At 53.9% G+C, this 24,403-nt stretch overlaps 1 protein-coding gene across 1 annotated transcript; it reads right to left on the bottom strand.

Annotated features, from left to right (window-relative positions):
* Window positions 1-9,397: 9,397 nt before the first annotated feature.
* PITX1 (paired like homeodomain 1) lies at window positions 9,398-24,165 on the bottom strand (the record flags this gene model as incomplete). Its single annotated transcript, XM_082771273.1, has 4 exons — window positions 24,145-24,165; window positions 15,262-15,443; window positions 12,225-12,430; window positions 9,398-9,937 (listed from the first exon to the last, which is right to left on the bottom strand). The coding sequence occupies exons 2-4, from the start codon at window positions 15,422-15,424 to the stop codon at window positions 9,398-9,400; spliced, it is 909 nt and encodes a 302-aa protein (XP_082627399.1). The 5' UTR covers window positions 15,425-15,443; window positions 24,145-24,165.
* Between the last annotated feature and the right edge of the window lie 238 nt (window positions 24,166-24,403).

Here is a 24,403-nt window from a genome sequence, read left to right as displayed (position 1 = left end):
CAGGGGAGGCTCTGTTTGCCATAAAAAAATAAACATATTTAAAAACTGAGTTAGAACTACAGAGGGAAAAATAGAAAGAAAGATTAGTTATGTAGCACAGAATAAGCTTAGAATAGCTCAGAATAAGACAAATTAGCTAGACAGATAAAGATTTATGGGATGGATTGCAGTATACCTGAGCCTGATAGCCAGGTTAGAAGGAGCAAATAGGTGTCTATATATCACATATCAGCTTGTTCAGTAGGTGTGGACTAGATAAATGTGGAAGACACAAAGCTAGACTAGGCAGGTAATGTAACTACTGGATGGCTGGGAAGTCGAGCAAAGAAGAAGCAATGGACAGAATATAATATAGACATATATAAATATATTTTCTATAGAAAATATAGAAACATGGGCTTTTGCAAATAGGTAGATGTTATATATACAAAGCTACAATAGGCAGCAAAAAGAAAAGCACAGATATAATAGAAAATGTAGCAGGGCATATGGAATAAAGGGAGACATGAATTGAGAAGTGAATCAATTAATATGTTTAGGTAGAGAGATGTAGAGATGTTCCAGGCTAAATTAAATAAAAGAGACCTGAGTAACACTGACCCAAACAGATCTAAAATGGGAAAATGAATATAGGGATGATCCCCTATAAATACTGAGAACATTCTGGGGTTAGGTCAGCTGAGTAAAAATTGGATGGAAGGAAGAATAGATGGGTATGTATACAGAGTAAAGAGATTATTAACTGAGTCTGCATGAGCTGGACAGATTGACTAGATAAAAGTGTAGAGAGCAGCTTAATAAATTAAAGGCCAAAAGAGAGAGAGATTAGATTGAGATGGACAGGTTTATGGCAGACAGGACACGTGTTGTCTAGGTAAAGGGATGGAAAGGTAGCTGGAGTGGTGGAATAAATATGTGACTAATACAGCCAGAGAATATGGACTGATAGGGTGAATAGGGCATTGATTATGGGGAATGTGGATAGAGGCAGGAACAGGTAGTAGAAGAGCAATAACAGAGTTAATAGATGAGTAGTTAATAGAGTAATAGATGAGTAACACCCATAGAGAGGTTAGCTGGTCAGCTAGACTACCCGTGAAGCTCTGTACACAGAGAATTAGGAAAAAGGAGATGTAGAAGACAGATGAACAAAGGAAATATTGGGCAGACACACACAAAAGAAGTGCATAAATGCAAGAGAAAAGTAGATATGGGTAAAAGCAAAAAAGTACTTAAGGAAGAGTCAGGTAAATAGGCAAGGAGAAAATAGATTACATATAAAATACATACACGATAAAGAGATTATGCTGAAAAAAACAACCTTGGAACAATTAGGGAACAAACAGGTTGGACTAGGTATTGGGTAGATAAAAAGACAGAGGAGTATTAATGAGCTGGGAGTGTTGAGAAATTAGCCTGATGATCAAGTATGAATTAGAGGGATGTTAAACAGGGGAGTAAATTCTGGACAGGATGATTGATGAAGAAGTAGGAGGGTGCACACAGAGATGAGTGGGTACCAGGAAGCTTGACAGAGTGGGTATGGGTGAGCAGGGAGATGAATATGGATGGAACAAGCAGGAAGACAAAAATGTATAGTTTACCATGTGCTATGGAAATCCAGAAAGATTAATTAGAATTTGCATGAGATGGATCAGATAGGTAAGTAGTCACAGACATTAGTGTAATGAGTATGTATTGAACAGACTGCAAAAAGGATCAGTTAATAGTGGCATTAGCTGCATTGATGTCTTTGGCATGATAGGCAAGAGGAGAAGTGGTGAATACATTAGTGCTTTAAGAAAAAACAAGAGCGATTAGTAGATGCAAGATAGAGCAAATGTGTGAGACACGAATGTATGCAAAATAGGCAAAGAGGTCAGGGAAATGAGAATCTATGAAAATGGAAGATGGATTGCTGAGTGTTATGAAACTCAAATGCAACCACCTGGATGTGTGAATGTGTGGGAGAGAAGAATAGACCTGCACTCCTAAGGGAAAGAAAGAGCTGTTTGCACAAGAAATAAACAGAATTTAAATGATGAAGGCTGAAATCTGACTGAACCCAGTCTTAAAACTAACCCTAATGACTAACCCTAATTTTAAATGCTGACACAAGCCCAACCCTCACCTTGTCCTAGCACAGCACTAAGCCTAACCTAGCCTTAACCCCTACCAGTATCCGAACGTAGTGCTAAGCCACAGCCCTAACCTTCCCTGAAGTCCTCACCCTAGCACAAGCCCAGACCTACCACTGACCCTGGTACTAATCATAGTCCTACCCTAAACCTAACCCAGGCACCTCCCTAACTCATACAGAACCCAGACATACTCCTCAGTGCAAAACCAACCCTATCCCTAATTCTAAACCAACCCCAACCCCAGCCCTAACAAAACCCTGACCCCTCTGAGAAGCAAGCTTAACCCTAGCCCTAATTTAATTTTAACCTTTCACCTTTGAGGAACAGGTAGAAATAGATGATGCATTTGTATTCAGCTGATACTAAACTGTGTTGAAAGAAAGACTAGATAAATAACCCTGAGATGGAGCTGTCAGCTAAATGTGCTATAAAGTTATATGGTATTTGTCAGCTACAGGGGGTAGGAAGGGCAGATAAATGAGTGGGTATGGGGCAGAGATGAGCAGATTAAATGTGTCTGTGTAGAAGAGTTGAACCACAGAGCTCAGACTGTGCAAGTAAATAAGAAATTCTGGTCTGTGCTCCCAGATCAGGCAGATGAAAATTATAGAACAACGTGATCTATGTAACTGGGCAGTTACATCCCACGGCCAGGTAGGTGTGAGGAAGTTGGGAACAGGCAGGCAAGGGATAAGGGAGGTGGAAACGTGCTGCAGGTGGACACACGGCACAGGGTATGTATGGGATGGATGGGCTGGGATGGATGGACAGGCATCGGGGAAGGAGGAGGTTGGTGTGTTCAGAGGTAGGACATGTGAAGCCAGCTCAGGTCAGAGCATCAGGTGCCTGCCTCTCCCCGTCCTCCCAAACCTACTTTTGGGCCACCTCTACCTGCCTCCTGCAGAACAGGGACGTTGCCAACCAACGGTGCCAGGAGCACTTAAGGTACAAGGACGAGCTTTCTGAGGACAGGATCCAGTCCTCTTTGCTGCCTTGCCAGGCAGAGGAATTGTGCGGGGCTGTGCTGTGCCCAGCTGCATGCCATCGGGTCAGTCTGTGGGACCAGGGGTGGCTCAGCAGGGGAGCCAAGAACCATCTCCGCAGGCACTGTGGGGCGTGCAGAGAGGTGTGAGCATGCTTCCTTGCCATAAAGGCTAATAAGGCTTCCTCCACCTCTGAATATCTGCACTGACTTGCGGTATTTTGTTCTCCTCACCCTATTTCCCAGGGGAAGTGTTTTACCCGAGCTGTGCAGCACACCTCGCTCCATCAGGGATGCCAGCGCCTGCAGCTGCCTCGGCTCTACCTGTCTTTAAACCTGCCTTTAGGTTCAGTGCCTGTCTTTAAACACTGCCTCACGAGAGCATGAGCCTCCAAAAGGCTTTCTTTACCTTGCTTGGCTTTACCCTTAACGTGCAGCACCCTCGGCTCACCCTGCAGCAGGGTGGGAGCAGAGCTGCAGCCCCCCTGGGACCACCACCAGCCCCCAGCAGCCTCAGTGGGGCCAGGGCTGCCCGGCATCCTGCTGGGTGCTTTCCTGGCGTGCTTAAGTGCTTTCCTGAACTGGCTCTTAAATGAGCAAAGTCTATTTCTAGAGTTTTTGGGAAAGAGAAAAGAAGGGAGAAGGGGATTTTGTGAAGGTGCCCAGCTGCCTGAGACACGGGGTGCTCACGGCCAGCTTTTGGAAGGTTTTGGGGTTCCCACAGTTACCCAGGCAGTCAGGGGAGCTTCAGAAGGAGCCAGCGGAGACGCTCCTGATACACGCAGCAGTGGGTGCTTTTAAAGATCCCACTATGTACTTAGCTGTATCTTCAGACATCTAAATCCCTCTAAAAGTCTCACTCTGAGTGTCTAAATCCCAGGTGCCTAACTCACTTCTAGGAAAATCTCACACCAGGACTGATTCACTGAATCATTTTTTTTAAATCTGGTCCTCACTCACATAGGGCTTTTGAAAATCCCACTGCTAATCTCCTATACCCAGGCATGTATCACTTTGAAGCCTGTAAAATAAATTACTTTGCGCTCCTGTGGGACAGCAACTACTTTGTCCCTGCTCACACTAAGGCAGATTTTTGTTTCTTGCATATTAGCACATAGATTTTTTTGGAAGCTCTGAAGCTGCTGTGTGAGACTCGAATTAGCAACCTGGATCGAGCGCTGCTTTACATCTTATTCTGTGCAGGCACCGCGCACTGCCGGCAGTTTGTGTCTGCACCAGCAGAGGTGTCGGGAGGAGCTGGTTCTGGGCTGCTCATTTCCATCGGAGGGGTTCGCCCGTGGGCACAAGCCTTTGCTCAGCTCTACTGATCTCCTGGGAAGATTTCGGAGCAAATTCGCTCATCTCTAGCAGAGACCGAGCATTGTTTACTGGCTTTTTGCAAGAAATGACTTGGGTGAAGAAGGGAAAAATCAAACACATATGTTCTTTCGTTTTTCTTTTTATTTCCTATGGGAATTTTTATTTGTTGGGAAGTTTTTTTTTTGTTGTTGTTAAATAAAAATTTTGCGCATGTGCTTTCTTCATTAGAAAAATTGGAGTTGGGGATAAACAAATTATTTTTTCCTGTAAAAAAGAAAAAATAAAATCAAAAATTCATGCCGCAAAAGAAAAGGCTGGCTGCCATTGAAACATTTTTGATAGAAAATCTGCCTGCAGCCCTACTGCTTAATCAGTTTGGCGCAGAGCGTAGCCTGTAGCTTGTTAATAAGTGCAGCCTGCCCGAGTGGTTCACACAATGGTGAGCTGCAGAGGAGGCTTGTTGCATAGCTGTGGATTTTATTTTGCAGCTCTGTTAATTAAAACATATTTTACTTTGAAGGGGCTTTTTACTGTTTTCTACGAGGGTGAGCAGAAAACTGTTCTCTCGGTTAGATTAAAAGAAGGATCTGAGGTATTTTTTTAGAGGTAACAACTTCGCATTGTTCAGTGGACAAACTCTTACTGAGCAACAACATTGTGTAGTTTCTTATTTTTATTTGTTCTCTGTCCTTGTATACAGGCTGGTTTATGAGACTGAATATCTCGGCCGTTTTGATAATATCAAACTAAATTTTCACGTACGAGTTGCCAGGCTGGGTCAGAAAAGTTGTCACAGATTCTTGCTTAATTGGTAAAATAATTTTTACTTATACAATGGTAAACTAAAATAATAAGGCCTGAAACCGTGCCATTGAAGTTAATGACAAAACCTTCATAGGTTTCAAGTAAAGCCTGTATTTTATTATCCCAGTTCCAGTGACTTTTGTTGCAAGTTTGCAGCAAAATGTTAGGGCATTTCTAAGTGTTATTTTTATTATACAAAATCCCATTAAAATCAGTACTGAAGCATCCCATTAATTTAAATGGGACTTTGCATAGTTTGCAGAGTTCCAGGCCACAGATAAAGAAAAGTATGCAGTTTGGAGTTAAACTGACCACAGCTTTTTATTAGAAGACATTTAATCTCGAACGAACAGCGCAGTCTGAGGCAGAAAGTCTTTGTGAACTTCATCTGGGCTGTGCAATAGGAGCCTCCACAGCGCAGCAACTTCTGGCTTGGCCGCCTGGGACCCCTCAGGACCGGCCAGGGCTCCCAAGCAAACCCATAGCCCAGGTAGGTATGCAAAGTGCTCCCCAGGCAGCCTTGCCTTGGAAATGCTAATAGGTAAGCCAGCACACCCAGAACAAATGGAAAACTTGATTCAGCTCTTTCTCTGGCTCCAAGCATCCGCTCACCTCGAGGAACGCGGGGCTGCCGTCGGTGGGCAGGAGCCTGGGGGCTCTCCGCAGCCCGGCGGGGGGCAGAGACCCTCCGGGACGGAGCCACGCTGGGTAGAAGAGGGGCAGCTCCAGGAGTCCCCGCGGGGACCCCCCCAAGGAAAGCGTGGGGAGAGGGAGAGAAACCCAGGGGGGTTTTGGGGGCGGCGTGGGAACACCCATGGGCACAGCGCTGGCGGGGTGAGCTCCAAAATCCAAGTGCGCAGAGAGGCGGGGAGAGGTGGGGGGGCCTCTCTCGAGGGTCCTGGGGGGCCCTGAAATGACAGCCCCCCCCTCCTCTGCTGCCAGCCTGGGCACGCAGCCGGGCCTCCGAGGCCATGTCCCTGTGCGAGGGCCGGGAGGTGCCAAACCGTGCTCCAACCACCTCCCCAGCGAGTCGCTGTGACAATTTTGGGGAGACCTAAAAGCCGCTGCAGGGCATCCGGACAAGTACACGGCGAAGGTGTAGGAGCTGCTTTTCTGCTCAATGCCTCCTCAGAATTTCCCTTTCCCCCAGCCCTAACTGTGCACAAGATGCCCCCATTGCCCTGAGTGTTTTTTCCCTGGAACACGGGCGGGGAGGGGGATGCTGGTGCCGGCGACGGGCACAGAAACCCAAAGCAGGCTATATCCCTTGAACACGCTGAATTTCAGGGGTTTCAGGGCTCTGACAACAACTCGCGGCAGGATTTGGCTGAGCGGGAGCGCTGCTCTGATTTGGAACTAGCCGTGCTACCTCCAGGAGCAGGAGAAAACGAACACAGAAAAAAAAAAAAACAGGCTAAATTTACAGCCCAGGGCTTTCAGCTACCCCACGGGCTGATGAAACCGGAGGGGAAAAGCACTAATTTTCCTCTCCTGACTTGCATGCCCCCCAAACGACCATGATCCCGTTGAGACCCGGCTCCCACCGCCGGGCGCCCCTTTCCGTGCGCCCCTGAGCCCCGGCACCGGCTCGGGGCGCACCGGGGACCCCGGGCTGGAGGGGGCCGGGGGCTCGGTGCCCCCCCGGTGTCAGGGAACGGCTCCGTTGGGCCGGGCTGCGGAGCGACCTCAGCGCAAAAAAACGCGCTTGGGGCGCGCAAAGAGCGCGCAGGGGGCGCGCAGAGGCCGCCCCGTCGGTGGCTTTTGTCGCCGCGCAGGAGGGCGGCTGCCGTCGGGGCCGGCCCCGGCGCGGAGAAATTAGCGAGGCGTTGGCTCAATTGCGGCGTTTTCCGCAAAACGGTGATTGTAACGGTAAATGCTGACGGCCGGGTCGTCGGTGCTTGCGACGGCTCGGGAAAAAATAAACGCATCGAAGGAAGTCTGGGTCCTGAATCCGGGGAGATTTGGAGCAGCAGGAGAAAAACGCACCTGGGCAAAACGGGCAAACGGCTCAGCGGAGCTGGGACAGCGAGGGGGGGCTTCTGGGTGCGAGGATTAACTCTTTTTTTTTTTTTTCCTTTTTTTGGGGGGGCTGGGGGAGGTGATCCCACGGCTGGAGGCGTTATGATTCCGTGGGAGCAGAAATCCACGCGGCCAGGAGGGCTGCGCCCATAAACCCCGCCGGGTCGCCAAAACAGCAGCGGTAAAAGCCTGCCATAAAATTAGAAGGGGGTAGGGTTTCCAGCGCCCCTGGGGGCGGCAGGGACCGCGGCCCCCTCCCCGGGGAAGGGAGACTTCGTCCCCCCAGGCCGACGGCTCCCGGGGGGGCGCGGGGGGACGCGGGGAGACGGCGCAATTACCGGGAGGAAGCGGAGGGGCCCTCCCCAAAACGCCACCGCTGGGCGGGGAGGGGGAGAAAGCTGCTTTCCTCACTTAGTCGATCTCTTAAACACAGCCAGAAAAGAACATTAAAGGCATTTCTAGATTTCGTTTCTTTTTTTTTTTTTTTTTTTTTTTTTTTTTTTATTCCCATGCTCTTAATTTTGAAAAAAAAAATCACAAAACATAACTTATAAAACAATATATATACTGCATCCTTATCCACAACAGCATAATTGAAACATCCAGCGTAACGTTTACCACAGGTGTGAAATACACTGGGAAAGAAGTACCGTGTGCATTTTATATTATGTTTCTTTGTCATCTACAGGTAATAAGTATCGACAAAAATAAGCAACAAATATGCCTGCAATTAAACTTCATATGCGTTTTGTATGCGTATTAATAAAGATCATATTTATCATTTTCTTTTTTTTTTCTTTTTTTTTTTTTTTTCTTTTTTGCCAACAAGCACTTGTTAAAGTATCTACATTTACATAATAACACCTTAAGATAATAACACCTTAAGATCATTTTTGGTTCCTTGTTTTTCCTTCACAGTTAGAAAAGCAAGGAACGCTTTCAGCTTTGCTAAGCAACCTTTCCGGACGCCGAGGCTCGCTGTTTCTCTAGCAGAGATGCAGTATCTGGATTCACTTCATAACAGACCATTTTTGGTCTTATTTTATTATTATTTTTTTTGAGACACTCTAAAAATGTTTTTAATATTTTTTTAAGAGAAAAAAAAAAAACAACCTGCATTTAAATAAAGGTGAATGATAATTTCATTATCAGGATAAGACTTTGGATGGGAAAAAGCTGAACAGTTTTTGCATCGCTGGAGGGTATCTGTGCTCTCTCACAACCGGGGATACTGCAGTCTTTTGGAAAGGATGAAGAGGTAGGAACCTTGAGCTGCTTAGTATCAGGAATGACTGGATTATAGCTTCCAACTAAAGAAAAAACATCAAGAATCATGCATTTTAAAAACAGTTTATTCAACGGCCAAGGACAATGATCCGGCACAATGTAACGGCAGATATAAATATAACCTTATATAAGTGGTTGACCCTTGTCATTATTATTTTTTATAGTTTCATACCTAATATTTTTACCATTTTTCCCGCAGAAACTCCTCTGCGAATTATATTTTTTTCTCCCCCCCCCCCCCCCTTTCTTTTTTTTGTCGTTTTTGAGTGTGATTCTGTTTCTCAGTGGTAAACATTAACCAAACTCTTCCCGTGCGACAAGCGGCCAAGAACCGTCCCACCAGCTCTTACCACCGAGGCGTCTCCCTCCCTCGCCGCTCTCCCCGCGGGGAAGCGGCCGCCTTACAAACTCCTGTGCAAGTTCAAGTAAACACATACAACCCGCATAATCCAGAGAAAAATTGCAACTCATCCATGTACCAGATTTCGATGTCTCTTGCAAAAGTTTTCTGGTCCGTTAACGTTTTTTTTTTTTTGATGTTTAATTTTTATAATTTTTTTTGTTTGTTTTAAAAAGCGCTGCTTTGTTGGTTGTGTCGTCGGTTTTCATTATTTTTTTTAGACAATCGAAGTCCGCGGAGATTTCGGGTTTTATATATATATTTTTTCTTTTTTTTTACTTTTTTTTTTCCTCTCTCACTTGCTCGGGTTTTGCTTTTAGTCATCATCGGGTTCTTATTTTATTTATTTTATTTCATTTTTTTTTTTCTTTTCCGTTAAACGTCGCTTAGTTTCTGCTTTGCTTTGTCGGCGGTGTTTGTCGGAGGTGGTTTGTGTCAAGTCCGTCAACTGTTGTACTGACAGGCGTTTAGACTAGAGCCGGGGCTTTGCAAACTGCTGTAGCCGAAACTGGAGTGCTGCTTTGATTTCAGTCTGAGGCTGGCTAAGCTGGAGTTGCAAGTGTCCCGGTAGACGCTGTAGGGCGAGCCCGGCGGCCCGTAGGGACAGGCCGGCGAGGACATGGCCGAGTTGAGCGAGGAGCCGCTGATGTTGTTGATGTTGTTGAGGCCGGAGTTGGCCATGCCCGGCACGGCCGAGTGGCCCATACTGGACGGCATGTTCATGGAGGAGATGCTGCTGGGAGCCGAGAACATGGACTGCGACGAGAGGGGGCTCATGGAGTTGAAGAAGGTGAAGCTCTTGGTGGAGAGAGGCGCCGGGGTGAGGCTCTTGGTGGCCCAGTTGTTGTAGGGGTAGCCGGCGTACATGTCGTCGTAGGGCTGCATGAGCCCGCTGAACTGCGGCACGTAGCCGTTCTTGCACAGGTCCATCTGCTGGTTCCGCTCCCGCTTTCTCCACTTGGCTCGGCGGTTCTTGAACCACACCTGCGGGAGGGACGGACACGGCACGGTCAGCGCCGAGGCGCGCACGGCGGCCGCGCAGAGGATGCGCGCAGCGCGCAAAGATGCGCGCCCGGAGCCCCCCGCCCCGAGCAGCGGGCGGCCAGGGGACAGCAGGGGGCCGGCCAAACGCCCCCCAACCTCCTCAGGCTCCGGCCACGGCTCCCCGGCCGCGCACAGCCTCTTGCGCGGCCCCCGGCCCCCCTCCACGGGAGCCAAAATCCGCGCATCTCGCTGCGCGGCTGTGCGCGCAGGGAGCGGTCGGCGGCATCTGCCAGCCCGGCTGCGCGGGTGCCCGCGGGTGCGCGCCTCGGTCCCAGCCGCGTCCCCCCGGCTCTCCCCCTCCGCCCCTCGCCCCTCTCCACGGGGCGAAGGCACGGCCCGCACTGATTAGGGCCGGCTCGCCCCGGCTCCGCCGTGTTTCCGAATGCTAATGCTGTGTAATAAAAGTCCCCTGTTACAGATCATAAAAAAGGGGATTGGATTAGTATGTTTAGGTTTAAAAAAAAAAAAAAAAAAAATCAGGCCCTGCATCGCCCTTGGATGGATGCAGCCTCTGCCTTTATATCTAATGAGAATTTACAGCCCTGACTAGGGAACAGAGAAGCGGGGGCCGCTCCTGGTGTTTGATGCAAAAACCTGATCCAGGCTCTCTCGTATTATTTTTTTTTTAGCCCTCGGAAAGCGCTTAAGCCCCCCGTGATGCGAGCCATGAGCCGGGGCAGGAGGAGCTGGCCGGGGCCGGGCAGTGCCAAATTCTCTTCCCAGGTTAAAAAAGCAGCACGGCCAACCTCTCCGGCCGCGCTTCCCCGGACTCCCCGCGGCTCCATGCGCCCGGCCCCGCGGAGGCTGCGCTCCCTCCCCGCGCCCCTCGGAGCCGGCGCAGGGGCAGCTCCCGGGGCCTCCCCTCCCAGCGCAGGAATGGCGCAACTCCTATTAAACTGTGGGCTCAAGGATGGAAACTTGGAGGGAAGGGATGGCGGGGTCTATTGAAACAAAAAATAACAATAATGAAAAGAATCCCGTATAAATATGAAGAGGAAACGAAAGCCAACATGTTCGAAACCTGTAATATACTCCTCGGAAGGTGCTTCCAGACAGGAATTTCCTGAAAATGAGGGTAATAGTTTTAATTATGGCTCCTAGACATTTTAAAGGAAGGCCCTCACAGCAAATTAAGGTTAGATTTGCAATCTGCAATCTCAGAACATCAAACCAAAACATCTCCACACAGAGGGAGAACGAAATTATGTTAATGGCTACTCATATATTAGTTTTATTTGCTTCCTGAAATATCCCAGCAATATTAATGCAGTTTAGTCTCCGCTCCGGCTTTGTTTTGTTTTAAACGCAATTAGGACAATGCTTTCCGATGCAGCGGCTGTTTACTCTTGAAAGATTTTAAACAAAATCTTCGCCATCCGAGTCGGCCACTCAATGTTTAAGGACCGAGACAAAAACGGATTTTTTGGGCCAGGGGGGACCCCACTCTCCCCGCACCTCCTTTTTCTCCCTGGCTCCTGCTCTGGGCGCTGCCGCCTCGCTTTTCCACGCGGGGAAATGTCCCGGGTGGAGACGCCAAGGGGAGCTGGGCACAGAGCAGAGAGGCTGCGGGTCAGCACAGCCCGAGCCGCTCCGGTTTGGCCGCTCGCTATCTCACGCGTAAATCTCCCCCTAAATAACAGCCGGGGCTATATATATATATTCCGAGGTGCCATCCGAGGCGTATAAAGACCAGGCTCCTTCTCCTTACAATTCTGCGTCTACAGCGCTCATTGCCTTTGCAGTGTAAGCGCCCCGCAGCCCTTGTCCCTCACGTTGCCCACCGACGGCCTCTGCAAAGAGCCCCCGGGGGAGCCGCGGGAGATGCGCGGCGGGGCGCGGAGGGGCCGCACGACTCCGCGCTGGGGCTGGGGCCGGTCCCGGGGGGCCGAGCGGCGATTCCGCGGCCGCATTGCGGCGGAGCAGAGCCGTGCCACGGGAGATCGCCCTCCCCGTGTGCCGGCGAAGCCAAAGGGCGAGGGGGGTGCCCACCGGGGGGGACTTCGCCCCACACCCGGCTCCCTCCGGCCTCCTCCCGGCTCCGGGCGCAGCTTTTTTGGGGGCAGCATCTCCTCGGCCGGGGGGTGAATTTCTCCTGTCCGGCCCCGCCGCCGAGTTTAGCAATTCAAAATCACGGCCAGGGCGGCCGGGAGCTGCTCGCAAGCCGCCGGAGCGGCTCCCGCAAGGGGTTGTTCCCCTGCCCCCCCCACCCCCTTTGCACCCCTCTTACCCGGACTCGGGGCTCGGTGAGGTTCGTCCAGACGGCGATCTCCTCCCGCATGCTCATGTCGGGGTAGCGGTTCCGCTGGAAGGTGGCCTCCAGCTCCTGCAGCTGCTGGCTGGTGAAGTGGGTCCGCTGCCGCCGCTGCTTCTTCTTCTTCGCCGGGTCGTCGGCGGCCCCGTCCTCGTTTTTCTGCTCGCCGCTTCGTTCTTTTTCTGCGGTGGGGTGTCGTGGGATTTTTTTGTTTGTTTGTTTGTTTTTGTTTTTCTTTCTTTTTTTTTTTTCTTTTTTTTTTTTTTCTTTTTGTTTTGTTCAGACAGAAATGCAGGCACACAAAGCAGACTCGCCGCCCCCCGCCCCCGCCCCTGCCCGCCCTACCGGGGGCACCCACCCGGTTCCCGGGGGCCCTGCACCCAGGCAGGGGCTCCCCGTCCCGGGGGGGGGCAGCGCCCAGCCCGGCCCGGACTCAGACCCCCGGGGAGGCAGCGGGACCCCCGGGACTGCCCGGCTCGGAGCGGGCCCGAGGGGCGAGAAAACCCGGGGGGGGGGAGCGGGTTCCCTGCAGCACCGGCCTCTCTGCCCGGCCACGGCACCTTCTTTACTCCCTTAAACCTAAGGCGCGATCTTTGCTCCATTTTCTTTGTTGTGCTCGGCTGCGACAGGAAACTTTGGCAGGGTAGGGATGTAAAAGGCAGCAGCAATTAATTGCAAAAGGCACCCTCTCTCTACCTCTCCACTCCCCCATTTTTTTTTTCCTTTTCTTTTCTTTAGCTGCTTTTAGGATTTCAATGTTTATTTTAACCCGAGGCTGAGCAAAGCCCACTGCAAAGAAAAAAAAAAAAAAAGCAAAAAAAAAAAAAAAAAAGAAAAGCCGTATCGAAAAGAGCAAACAACAACAACAACAACAAAAACCAGGCGCGCTTTCGCGATGGGGATTTGCGCGGCCTGGAAGCAGGAATCCCTCCCAGGCCCCACGGCCACGGGGGACAGAGCCCCGCTCCCCTTTCTTATCGTCCTTCTCTGCTCTCTCAGCCTGGGTTTGGCCGGGATTAGGCGCGGGGAATGGGGTGGGAAGGCCGGAACGAGACGGGCTGGGCCGGGAAAGGTGCGGCCGGGGGTCGGGGTCCCCCCTGGGCACGGCGGTGCCGGGCTGGGGGCTACCACCCCCCCTCGGCCCCGTTCTGCTGCTGCTGCCTAAGGGGAGCCGGAGGGGCTCGGGGCCCGCTGCCCGGCTCCTGGGGGCGGCTTGCCCGGGGGGCTCGGGGGCGTTTGTGCAGCCCCGACCCCTGCGAGGTGGCCGGGAGGCTAAAAATAATCGCGGGCTGCATCCGAAGGCCGGGAGGACTCGTCCTTGCAAAGTCACCCAGCGATCGCTTTTCGCCTCCGTAATAAAAGGGGGGGGGGAGAACAGAGCTGAAATGGAAACCCCAAAGCTGTGTAGGGGCAGGATTGCAGCCCCTGTGTGCGGTGAGGGGTTTGCAGAGCCAGCACGGCCTGCAGCAGCAGCAGCAGCAGCACATCGCTACCCGGCCTGGGCTGGACCGGCCGAGCTGCACGCCGCGGGAAAGAGAAAGCAAAATAAAAGAAACCCGCACGGCTCCGGCTCGGGGCTGGCTTTGCTCTCGTTCCCGGCCGGGAAAGGTCCGCAGGAACCGGGCCGAGAGGGTCCCGGGCAGGGGGAGCGCAAGGCAAAGCGCTGCGGCCGCAGCCCCCGCGCTGCGTTTAGCCTGGCCGTGATTTCGGTAAAAATCCGGCCTCCGAGCCCGGCCCTGTTACAGTTTCAAAACATTACACACGTTACGTTTAATTGGCATATGTGCCTTTAAAAATAAATAACAATAATAATTTAAAAAGGAAAAACAAAAAGAAAAAAAAATAAAGAAAGAAAATAAAAGAAATCGTGAAAAGTTTTTTGTAGCTGCTCGGAGAAGAAAAGCACGCGGGTCCTGAGCCCTGCCCCGGCACCGAGGGGTCACATACAGGGGTAGTGCAAAATGGAGCAAATCTCCCTCTCTAATCTCAAATAATCCCCTCTAATCTCGCAGTCCCTTCCAGACGCCGGTCCCTAACTTTGTTTGCGAATCAGCCTGGGAGGCACAAGCCAGCCCCTGTTTTTATCACCGTGTGCCACTTCGGGACTGGCCCGCGCCGCGGCCACTCTCTAGATTCTAGGACCTGCTAAAAGTGAGAAGAGCACCATCACCCAGGAAAAAAATTAAGTGAAATGAGACATAAACTTCTCCCGAGAAGGTCTCGGTGGAGAACGGGTATCACGCTCCTTCCTGCAGCTTTTGTTTCCTTCTCCTAGCTTTCCTTGTCATCCTAGAAATGTTGCTACTTTAATTGAATACAAACTGGGAAACCACAGCTTTCCCTGCAGCCCTTGCACATGGTGCTCAGGGCGCTGGGAGCTTCTGCAAAGCGCGCAGCTCTGCGCGAAACCTCTCCGCGGCCGCGCACATCCCCTCGGCGGCGGCCCCACGCCACCTCTCCTGCTCTGCGGGCCCTTTTAATTTTTTTTTTTTTTTTTTTTTTCCTCCCCCCCCTCCTTTGACAGAGAGATCTTTTTCCATGCCTGCACCTCCCGAGCTGGAAAATAAACCCGGGCAAAAGCTGACACTATTTCAGAAACCTCCGGCAAAACCGCGCTCCCCGAAGAGTCCCCCCTTTCCCTTCGACCCGATCGATTAATAACTATCTAAATTATTAAAAAAAAAAATAAAAGAAAGAAAAAATATAGAAGAAAAAAAAAATAATAAAAAAGCAGCTCGTGGGATGGGCTCGGTGGCCACGCGTGTCCCTCTCCGCGGCTGTCAGCGCGGCCGCTCCATGCGGGCCCCTGGCCCCCTCTCGCCCCTTCCGTGGGGTTTTTTGGGGGGATGGAGGCACCGGGGGCAGCGGCGGCTGCTGCCCCCCGGCACCCCAAGGGCTCCGGTTGCGCGGGGGGCGCGGGCAGAGCAGCGCCGGCCGCCCGGGGAGGGGAAGGAGCGGTGGGGAGGGGGCGGCGGCGCAGGGGGGGAGCGGGCCGGGGCCGCGGGGGGGTTACCTGGCACCTCCGTGTCGGAGGATTCACTGGCTGAGTTCTCGATCGGGTCTCTGGGCTCCGAGGATCTTTGCAAATGGAAGCTGGAAGCCATGTCATGGGAGGGTTGGGGTCTCAAGCTCTCGGGCAGTCTCTCCAAATTCATTCCACCTTTAAAGGAATCCATGGCAGGGGCGCCGGGCTGCCTGGGGGAGTTTGCAGGTGTTTATTCCACACAGAAAGGAACAAGGAGCTTTTTTTTTTTGTTTCTTTTTTTTTTTTTTCTTTCCTTTTTTTTTTTTTTTTAAGGAAAAAAAAAAGCAAACAACAAAAACAAAAGCAAATCCACTTATTACTAACAGTATAATTTTAAGGGTGTCGGAAGAAGAGATCTGGGCAGCGCCTCGAAGCCGCTCGTCTCTGCTCGGGGAGAGGCACGGCACTCCGGCCGCATAGGCAGGGAAGTGGTAAAGATCCCTTATAGAGAAACGCGAGTTGCGAGTTGGACAGTTTAAAGCTAAAGAGATTAAAGTGACCTGCCCTAGAACAAATGCCTGTAGTTAAACGCGGCTCCTCCCCCTGAAGGTTAAAACCTCCCCGTCTCGCTCATGCATCACTCCATCTAGCGCTCGCCCAGCCCGGCCGGGCGGACCCGGACCTGCCTGCGCGCTCCCCGCCGATGCGCGCTCCTTGCGCGCCCGCGGCCGAACCCGCGCAGCCCCCCGCGCATCCCCCTCCCGCCGGGACCCCCCCTCCCGACCCCTTTCCCCTGCTCCCGCTTCTGCTGCGAGGGTGCCGCCCCCCTCCCCAAAGCCTCCCCCCAGCCTCCCGCAGCCTCCCCCAGCCTCGGCGAGGTATAAAAAATATTTCAGAAACGAATGGGAAGGTGGAAAATCATTCCCAGCCGCTCGCAGGCCGGCTGGCCTCCACCCCCCAGCCTGTCCCCAGCCTTTTTTTTTTTTGGGGGGGGGGTGACAGCACCCCCATCCTTTCCCCCTCCCCATCCCGCCGGCAGCGCGCAGGTTGCGCCCGTGCTCACGGTGGCACCTCCGCACCCTGCACCCCCCCCCTCCGGCACCCCGCGCAGCACTCAGGGACCCCACGGCGGGTCTCAGGGGGATTTCTTTGGGGTCGGCCTCCTGGGATTTGTGCCTGAACCGGTTTCAGCCTTTTTTAACTTTTTTTTTTTTTTCCTTTTCTCTCACCGAGGGGGTTAGAATAAAGCTCCTGGAGGACGCTCCCAGGGCAGCATCTCCCGGCGCATCGCGGATAACGCCGGGTCTCCATCCCAAAGCAACCCTCTGTGTCCCCCCCCAACAGGCCGGGCCTTGGGCCCTCCCGGAGAACGCCTCGGTGTGTGGGGAGGTGGAAAAAAAAAACAACACGGGAAGCCCTCGGGTTGGGGGCAGGTGAGGGGTGCTCTGGGGGACAGGGCGAGGGGATGGGGCAGAGGGACCCTGGCTGCGACTCCGCCCGGGGAAAGGACCTTCTCTCCTCTTTATTTTCTCGGCTCGCTTTAACTGATCCATCCTGACACTCTATTTTGCTTTCAAATCAAGTAAAGATGTGCGAGAGAACTTTTGAACTGGTTTATGGAAAGTGGAGGGAAGCAATGTTCCAGTCGTGCAGGCTTTTTTCCTACCCCGCCGGGGTGATGCAGCCGGGCCCGCCCCGCACCCCCCGGCAGAGCCCCCAGAGCCGGGGGGCTGCAGGGGCCGCCACCCCCTTGCCCATGGGGCCGGGGGATGCCCAAAACTCTCAGCCTCAACCCCCTCACCTCTGATCTGCAGCGCCTTGTGCAGTTAAGGGTGTGCACAGGTAGGTGCTGTCGCACTCAGGTCTCTACCCCCACCGCCTTATTTTTTTTTCTCTATTTTTGGGGGGCATTTTAAGGTCCTTGTGTCTGTCCGCAGCTCTCGGCCAAATTCAGCTCAGGAGCTTGCAAACGACGGGGGATTTCGGGCACCCGAGGTGAACCAGACAATTTCGAGGCCGCTCAGGCCGGACTTGGTTTAATCCGCAGCTCTCAGCAGCTGGGGCCCTGGGGCCGGGGGGGGCTCAGCTGATGCTGGGGAAGGACGGGGACTGCTCCCGGGGGAGAAGCGAGAGGTGCTGTCGGCCTTCCTCTGGGTGGGGGGTGAGGGTGACAGGACTGCAAGCGTGCACCCTTCACAGTCCCATCTTCTTCTTTCTTATTATTTATTATTATTATTATTATTTATATATATATATGTATTTTCTGCAGCCCCGGGCAGGTCTCCGGGGGCTCCTCCGCTCTCAGCGGGAGCAGGATGGAGCCAGGCGAGCCGTGCTGGAGGGAGGGAGGGAGGGAGGGAGGCTGCCAACAGCCCGGCTGCTCCACTCCGGCTATTTTAAACCTACTGCTCGCAGCAGCCTTCAAACCGGAGGCGGGATTTTTCTTTCTTTTTCTATTTTTTTTCTTTTTGTTCACTCTGCCGAATTTACAGTTTTTGTTCTGCTCTATAAAATATATTTTAAAAATTCGTTCTAGGCTCAAATCCTCCCGCCGGGCGCAGGGGAAGGCTCAGCTCGGGCCTCGAGCGGGTTTTCCCCGAGGTGGAGGCAGCGATAAGGCCGGGGACAGCTTCTGGGGGGTCCCCGGGACCAAGGGTTTGGGGGGGGGGCCCGGCCCCGGTCACAACCCCCGGGGTTTGATGGGGAGTAACGGGCCGGTCCCGCCGCTCCCGAGGGGCTTTTGGGAGGAAGGGACCGAGCAGGGCTCTCCCCTGGTCCTCTCCTAGCCTCCCCACGCGTGTCCGTGCCCGGCCGTGGGGCAGGGTTTTGCCGCACCCTTGCGCACGGGTCCGCGGTGCCACGCAGCGGCTGAATGTCTTATAGGGGATTTCTGTGGGTCTGGGGCATCGTTTCCCTCCGTGCTCTCTGGGGCCGGGAGGCTCCTGTCGCACAGGGCCGAGGCCGCCGCTTCTCCCTGCCTCTGTCGGGACAAGCACATGTCGCGACAACCCTGTAGGGCGCACCCGCAGGCCCCAGCTTTGCGCTTTCCCCCCTCTCCTCGTGCCGGGCTCGCTCCGTTTCGGGGCGCGGGGCGCGTCCCTTCTCGGGTGGCTTTCCCCATGACGTCACGTCCACCCGAGTGACGTCACGCCTCGCTCCGTGGCGTCACACCTCGCCTTTCCGCAGGCCCGGACCCCAGGCGAGCCTCGATGTCCCCCCTCCGAGGGGAGGCCGGCGGCGGAGGCCCGGCAGCCTCCCGTCCCCGCGGGGCCGTCCCGGGGGAGCCGTGACCCGCGTGGGCGTGGGAAGGGCCGGGAGAGGCAGGGGGGGACTCGGGCTGGGGGGCTCGGGGGGGCTGCAGAGCTCAGCCGAGGGTTTTGCGTGGGAAATCTCCGCACCAGGGGCTCTCCCGGCCGGGGACTGCACCCCGGAGCTGTAACACACCGGGGGCCCCGCAAATTCACCGCTCCGCTGCCGTCTGCTATAAATAATCCCAGAACGAGGGATGGCGCTTATAAATAAATCAGCGTCGGCCACGGCTGTGATAACTCCGTTAAGAAGAGGTCAAGACACGTCTGAATGAGGGAAGGACCCCCTGTGCCTCCCGAAGGGGCGGACAGCCCCCCCAGAAGCCCCAGGATAAGTCCCACACTGGGGATTTGTTTTCGGACAGGAGCTCCCACCCCGGCTGGCTGCAGCGTTTGTAGCCAAGGCAGAACCACCTGGGCCGTATATCAGGCAGCGAAGTTAAGTCTCTGCCAGCTTTTCCTCTTCAGGTTTATTAGCATTGTATAGACTCAGATTCAGTCTATAAATTATTGGGAATTGTTACAAAAATGAAAGCATCTCCTCCCGAGCGCACCTTTGCCTGAGAGGAGAGGGAAGCCCTTTATAAAAAAAGAGCTGCAGTAAGGCAAAGGGGGAGGGAGAGTTTCTCCAACCCAACTCAACCAAACCCAAGCCCAGACAACTCAACCCAATCCAACTTGACCAAGAAAAACCAAACCAAACCAAACCAAACCAAACCAAACCAAACCAAACCAAACCAAACCAAACCAAACCAAACCAAACCAAACCAAACTAAATTAAACCAAACCAAGACAAACCAAACCAAATCAAACCAAGACAAACCAAACCAAATCAACCCAACCCAACCCAAAACAACCCAACCCAAACCAACCAAACCCAAGACAAACCAACCTAAACACGACCCAACCAAACTCCATCAAAGCAAGCCCAGCCAAAGCAAGCCCAAGCAAAGCCAAGACAAGCCAGCCAACCTCCATAGGGTGCTCCTTGGTGGAGCCCCGCGGCTGGGAGTTGCTGTAGGAAAACAACACGAATAATAAAACCTTCCCAAAAGTGTCCGGCGGGAGGTGCGGGGGTGGCAGAGGGCTATTGCCACTAGCTTAAGCAGGAGACATCGACGGGGAGGTGACAGCGGCTGGAAGCGCGCAGCTCCTCTGCGCGCAGAGCCGGCTGCTCCTTGACAGGGCTCAGGGCCATTTTTAAAGCTTCCTACCATGAAAATGTCCCCCGCACGGGTAAATGAGAGGGTTTTACCCTCCAGCCCCTGCTCCCGGCCTTTGCTGGTGCGTGGCTCTGGCCCACGGCTGCCCACGAGTGTCGGGAACAAGCAGACGGGGCGATGCGCGCAGGGATGTGCGCAGCAAAGCGCAGCTCCCCGCGGAGCTCCGACCGCTCCTCCGGGCCGGAATTTGCTGCTGCGGCGTACCGGGGGGAGATGTCCTTCGGTGCGGTGTCCGTCGGGGGTCCTGCCCCAAACAGCATCGCCCCCCCCAATCGTGGGACCCGCGCAAGGCAGAGCCCAGCGCTCCCCGCCGCCACTGTAGCTGCTCCCTGCTCCCCTCCTCTGCCACGGCCCTAAGAGGAAGGCGAGCATCCCCCAAATCACGGCGGCCACGGAACGAACCCCGCAGCCCTGCGGGATGCCCTCCGCAGCCGGAGCCGGGTGTCCCCGCGGGCGGCCGGGACTGGAGGACGGACAGAGGGAAGCAGAGAGAGGGGGAAGAAACCCAGCCGAGAGAGCATGTTAAATCGCTCAGGGAAGGAAAGTGGAAAATTACGCTGGCTCTTAGCCGGCCTGTCCTCCTCTGCGCAGCCAGGAGAGCTATTTTCCTAAGAAGCTGAGCAAAACGAAATCAGCCCCTTTTGGATCTGCAGCCCCCGTCGCTCCTCGGCCCGGCCAAGCCTCCGCCTCCGCGGGCGCGCAGGGCCCCTCCGCGCAGCGCTGCGCCGCTGCTGCTCGTCGGCGGCTTTCCCCGGCCCCCCTGGCCCCCCAAAGCCCCCGATGCGCCTCTGCCCGCTGCCAAAGAGCATGGGCCGGGGGGGCTCCACGCTTCCCTCGGCCCGGCCGGCCCTGCCCCACCGCCTCGGCCCTCCCCGCTATTCACACCCAGAGGGGGGGGAACTGATTTTTCTGGGGAGAAAATGATTTTTATTTTTATTTTTTTTTTCTGGGGGCGTTCGGCTTGTGGCACCTCGCGGGACAACCGGTGTGTGCCGGAGCCTGCCGGAGCCCCGCTGCAGCTCGTCCCGGGCCCCGAGCCCCTCGGATCCCCCCCGGCCCGGGGCTGCCCCAAGCGCCGACGGCCAACGGCAGCGCTTGCAAAAACTGGGGATGAAAAAGCTGAAGGCTTAATGTTTTCTGACAGATACAAATGATACCCCAAGGCTTTCTTGAAACGCAGCGACTGACGGCTGGAGGAACGGTTTTTCCTATTCGGGTTTGTGCAGCTGGAAGCAGGCAGGGGGGTTCCCCTCGGCCCTCCTCCCCCGACCCTCGCCCCGAAAATAAAACCATCTCCCGAGCCTCCTCCTGGGCTGATTTCTCCCTAAATGCCAGGCAGCACGGTCCCACCCCGAGCTGCTTTCGCGGCCCTTTCCGCATCCTTCAGGCCACAAACACCGAAGCGTGCTCCGAGAAAAGGCACCCGAACAACTGCTGCTGGCAGCCCACGGGCAGGCGCTGGGCAGCCGGGGGACCCGGGGGGCTTTTTCTCTGGGTGGGGGGAAGAGAAGGGAAAAGTCCGATACGGTCCCACAATTCCCTTTCCGAGCAGAGGGAACATGCTTTTCTTATTAATTGATGGAGGAAGGGGCAGCGGCTCTTGCTAGGTAGCCTGCTCATGTTACTCTGGACATCTTTACATCCGAAATGTGTTTTGTAGACCAAAAAAGATGCCTCTGATGGAAGATTATCAAAGGCCCTGGCACCCCCTTGGCATTTGTTGGGATCGTTCTTCCGCAGAAAAGGAGGCAGCGTTTGGAACCACCGGTATTATGTTTCCTTGTGGGTTTCCCCCACCTTGTTTCAGGCGAGCAACCTCTTAATTGCTGCAGTGTATGGATGGGGGAAACACATTTCCCCTAAACACAACATTTCCTGAAAGGCTGAAATATTCTAATAACGCGCTGGGCTCTTTAATGTTCTCAGAACAGCAGCGAATCTCTGCAGAGCCCCACGTTTCCTGCTTCAAAAAGCAAAATCGGAGAAACAATTCACCTTTGTGTGCCTTCAGCTCCGATTTTCTTTTCTTTTTTTCCCCCCAGCTCTCCCCCAGGGCACACTGACCTCCCCCGCTGCCGGCGGCCCCGCTCGGTCCCGGGGCCCGGGGAGCAAACCCCGTCGGGATGAGGCTTGGGGACACTTTTGGGGCCGGTTCCCCTCGGGAAGGGCCGTGTGGGACCGGGACATCTCGGGGCGAGGTAGGAGCACACCGCCTGCAAGAGGGCTGCGCTAATCAGCGCGCGAGGTTAGATATAAAAGTCGAGGGCAAATAAAACGAATTAGTTTTATTAGCACGTTTAGGAGGCGGTCTAACGAAGGAATTCGGCTTTACTAGAGAATGTTTTCTCCTCCCCTTTTGTTATTTAAAAGCAGCATCTATCCGGGCTGCTCATCACGGGAGGGAAATAACGCATCGCTCACCCCGCAGTCAATTTTCTCGGAGCAAGGCGCTCCCTTCCCTAAGCACGGCGAGCAGGCTGTACCCTTGGAAATACACGATTTCATAATAAAATCTGCGTGAACAATAAAAACCAACTGTAAAGGACAGGCTGCAGAGCCCGCCAGGTTATTGTTCGGCGGTGGGTTTCGGTAGGAAATATCTGCCTCGCTCACAGGCGAGATTAACTCGGCTAAAACTTTCCCGGGAAGCCTTGCCACAGCTCCAGCACGGGATTTCCAGGACCCTGTCCGTATTTCAGGCAAAAGAAGGATTTTTGAGGAGGTTCTCCAAGCGAAGTAGCTCTCAGCGATTATTTGGAAGTCAATTTTTAGATCAGCGGCTCAAGCTGGCGCTGGGAATAGCGCGGAGAACACGCACCTTGGTTTGTTAAGTAGAAATTATGTATTTTAAATTTATTATAAAGCAAGCAAACGGCGTCTCGGTCCTCACTACACGCACTTGAGTATTGTTTTTTGTTCAATTCGTGCCTCGGCGTTTGTGTTCGCTTACAGCGAGGTTGGCAACATTTAAGGAGAGAGGACGAAACAACAGAAAGCCCTCCTAAGGACAATTATTTCAGCGCGACACCTAGAAAACTCTTCTAAAGATGCCGTTAGTGGGAAGCCTCGCAGGCTTTCAGCATGGTTAACAGGCAGAAAAAATAAACCTTTTTCCACACCCTCTAAGAATTTCGCTCCCGTTGTGCGCAGCGTTATCCCGGAGTGGTGCTGCGAGACACGCGCCCTATGTAGCTCCTAAAAAGTGCCTTTTTTTTTTTTTTTTTTGTCCAATAAAGAAAAAGAAAAAATAAATAAGCGAGAAAGAAAGAAAGAAAAAAAAGCAAAGCAGAGGAACTGCGGAATATTCTTTTTCTGAGCAGGGAATTAATTCATCGACGGCCCAGGCTCTGTCCCGCGAGTCTCCTCCGCGGCCGCGCAGCCCAGCAGAGCCTCCCCAGCAGCCGTCGGGGGGGACACGGAGCACCCGTGGCCCTGCCACCTGCCCCCGGCTCGGCCCGGGCCACCGGAGCCCCCCTGCTCCTTCCCCTGGTGCTGCTGCTGCCGCCGGTACAGCAGGGACGGGCACCGGGCAGTGGCCGCGCCGCGGAGAGCCCCGAGCAGAAGGGCTGGGGGCTGAAAATGGTGTGTTGGGGTAGAGTAGGGTAAAAGAGAATAGAGTAAAAGAGAATGAAATAGAATAGAATAAAATAGAGTAGAATAGAATAGAGTAGAATAGAATAGAGTAGAATAGAATAAGGCAGACTAGTCTAGAGTAGAATAGACTAGAGTAGAATAAAATAGAAGAAAATGGAATAAAATGAAATGAAATGAAATGAAATAAAATAAAGTAAAATGAAATGAAATGAAATAAAATAAAATAAAATAAAATAAAATAAAATAAAATAAAATAAAATAAAATAAAATAAAATAAAATAAAATAAAATAAAATAAAATAAAATAACATAAAATAACATAAAATGAAATAACATATAAAATGAGGTAACTCCTCTGGAATTGCATTTCCCAGCGCATTTGTCAGGGCTGACGAAGCGCAGAGGCCCCGAAAGAATTTATGCGCGGTGTAAAAAGATGTCAAGGGCCGCGGCCGGGCGCAGAGCGCGGAGCGGGGCCGGCGGCGAGGCGAGGCGGCGGCGAGGGGCGCGCCCCCGGCCCCGCTTTGTCTCCCGGCCCGGCCCCGGGAGGCTCCGCACCTCCGGGCCGCCGCCCGGGGGAGGCGAGAGGGGGGAGCCGGGGGCGGGCCGTGCCCCACGGGACACGCGTGGGGACTCGCGGCCAGCGCAGGGCACACGCGTGGGGGCGCGCACCGGGGCCACCGGGGAGAGGTGGGGGGGAGCGCGGGGTGGACACGCGTGGGGGCGGTCCCGGTGGGGGACACACACGCGTGGGGGCGGTCCGGGCGCCGGGGGGAGACACGCGTGGGGCCGTCCCCGAGCACTTACCGGGCGGTGCGCTCGGCGGCGGCGGGGGGCCGGGCCCGGCGGGCGCTGTGCGCGCCCTGCCCGCCGCTGCGGGCTTTTCTTCGGAGATTTCCCCGTCTCCTCCTGACGTCAGCCCCGTCCCAGGGTGCCGCACACGGGGGAGGGCCGGGGGAGGGCCGGCAGCACCGGGACACCAGCACCTCCGTGCCCCGGCTGCGGCATCCCCGGGCCCGGCCCCCTCGGAGCGCGGCCCCGCCGCTCCCGGTGCCGGTGCCGGTGG

The sequence above is a fragment of the Aythya marila genome, assembly GCF_965140915.1.
Source record: "Aythya marila genome assembly, chromosome: 14".
Classification (NCBI taxonomy): domain Eukaryota; kingdom Metazoa; phylum Chordata; class Aves; order Anseriformes; family Anatidae; genus Aythya; species Aythya marila.
The sequence above is the reverse complement of the archived record's forward strand: the minus strand, read 5'-3'. Positions and strand labels throughout refer to the sequence as shown.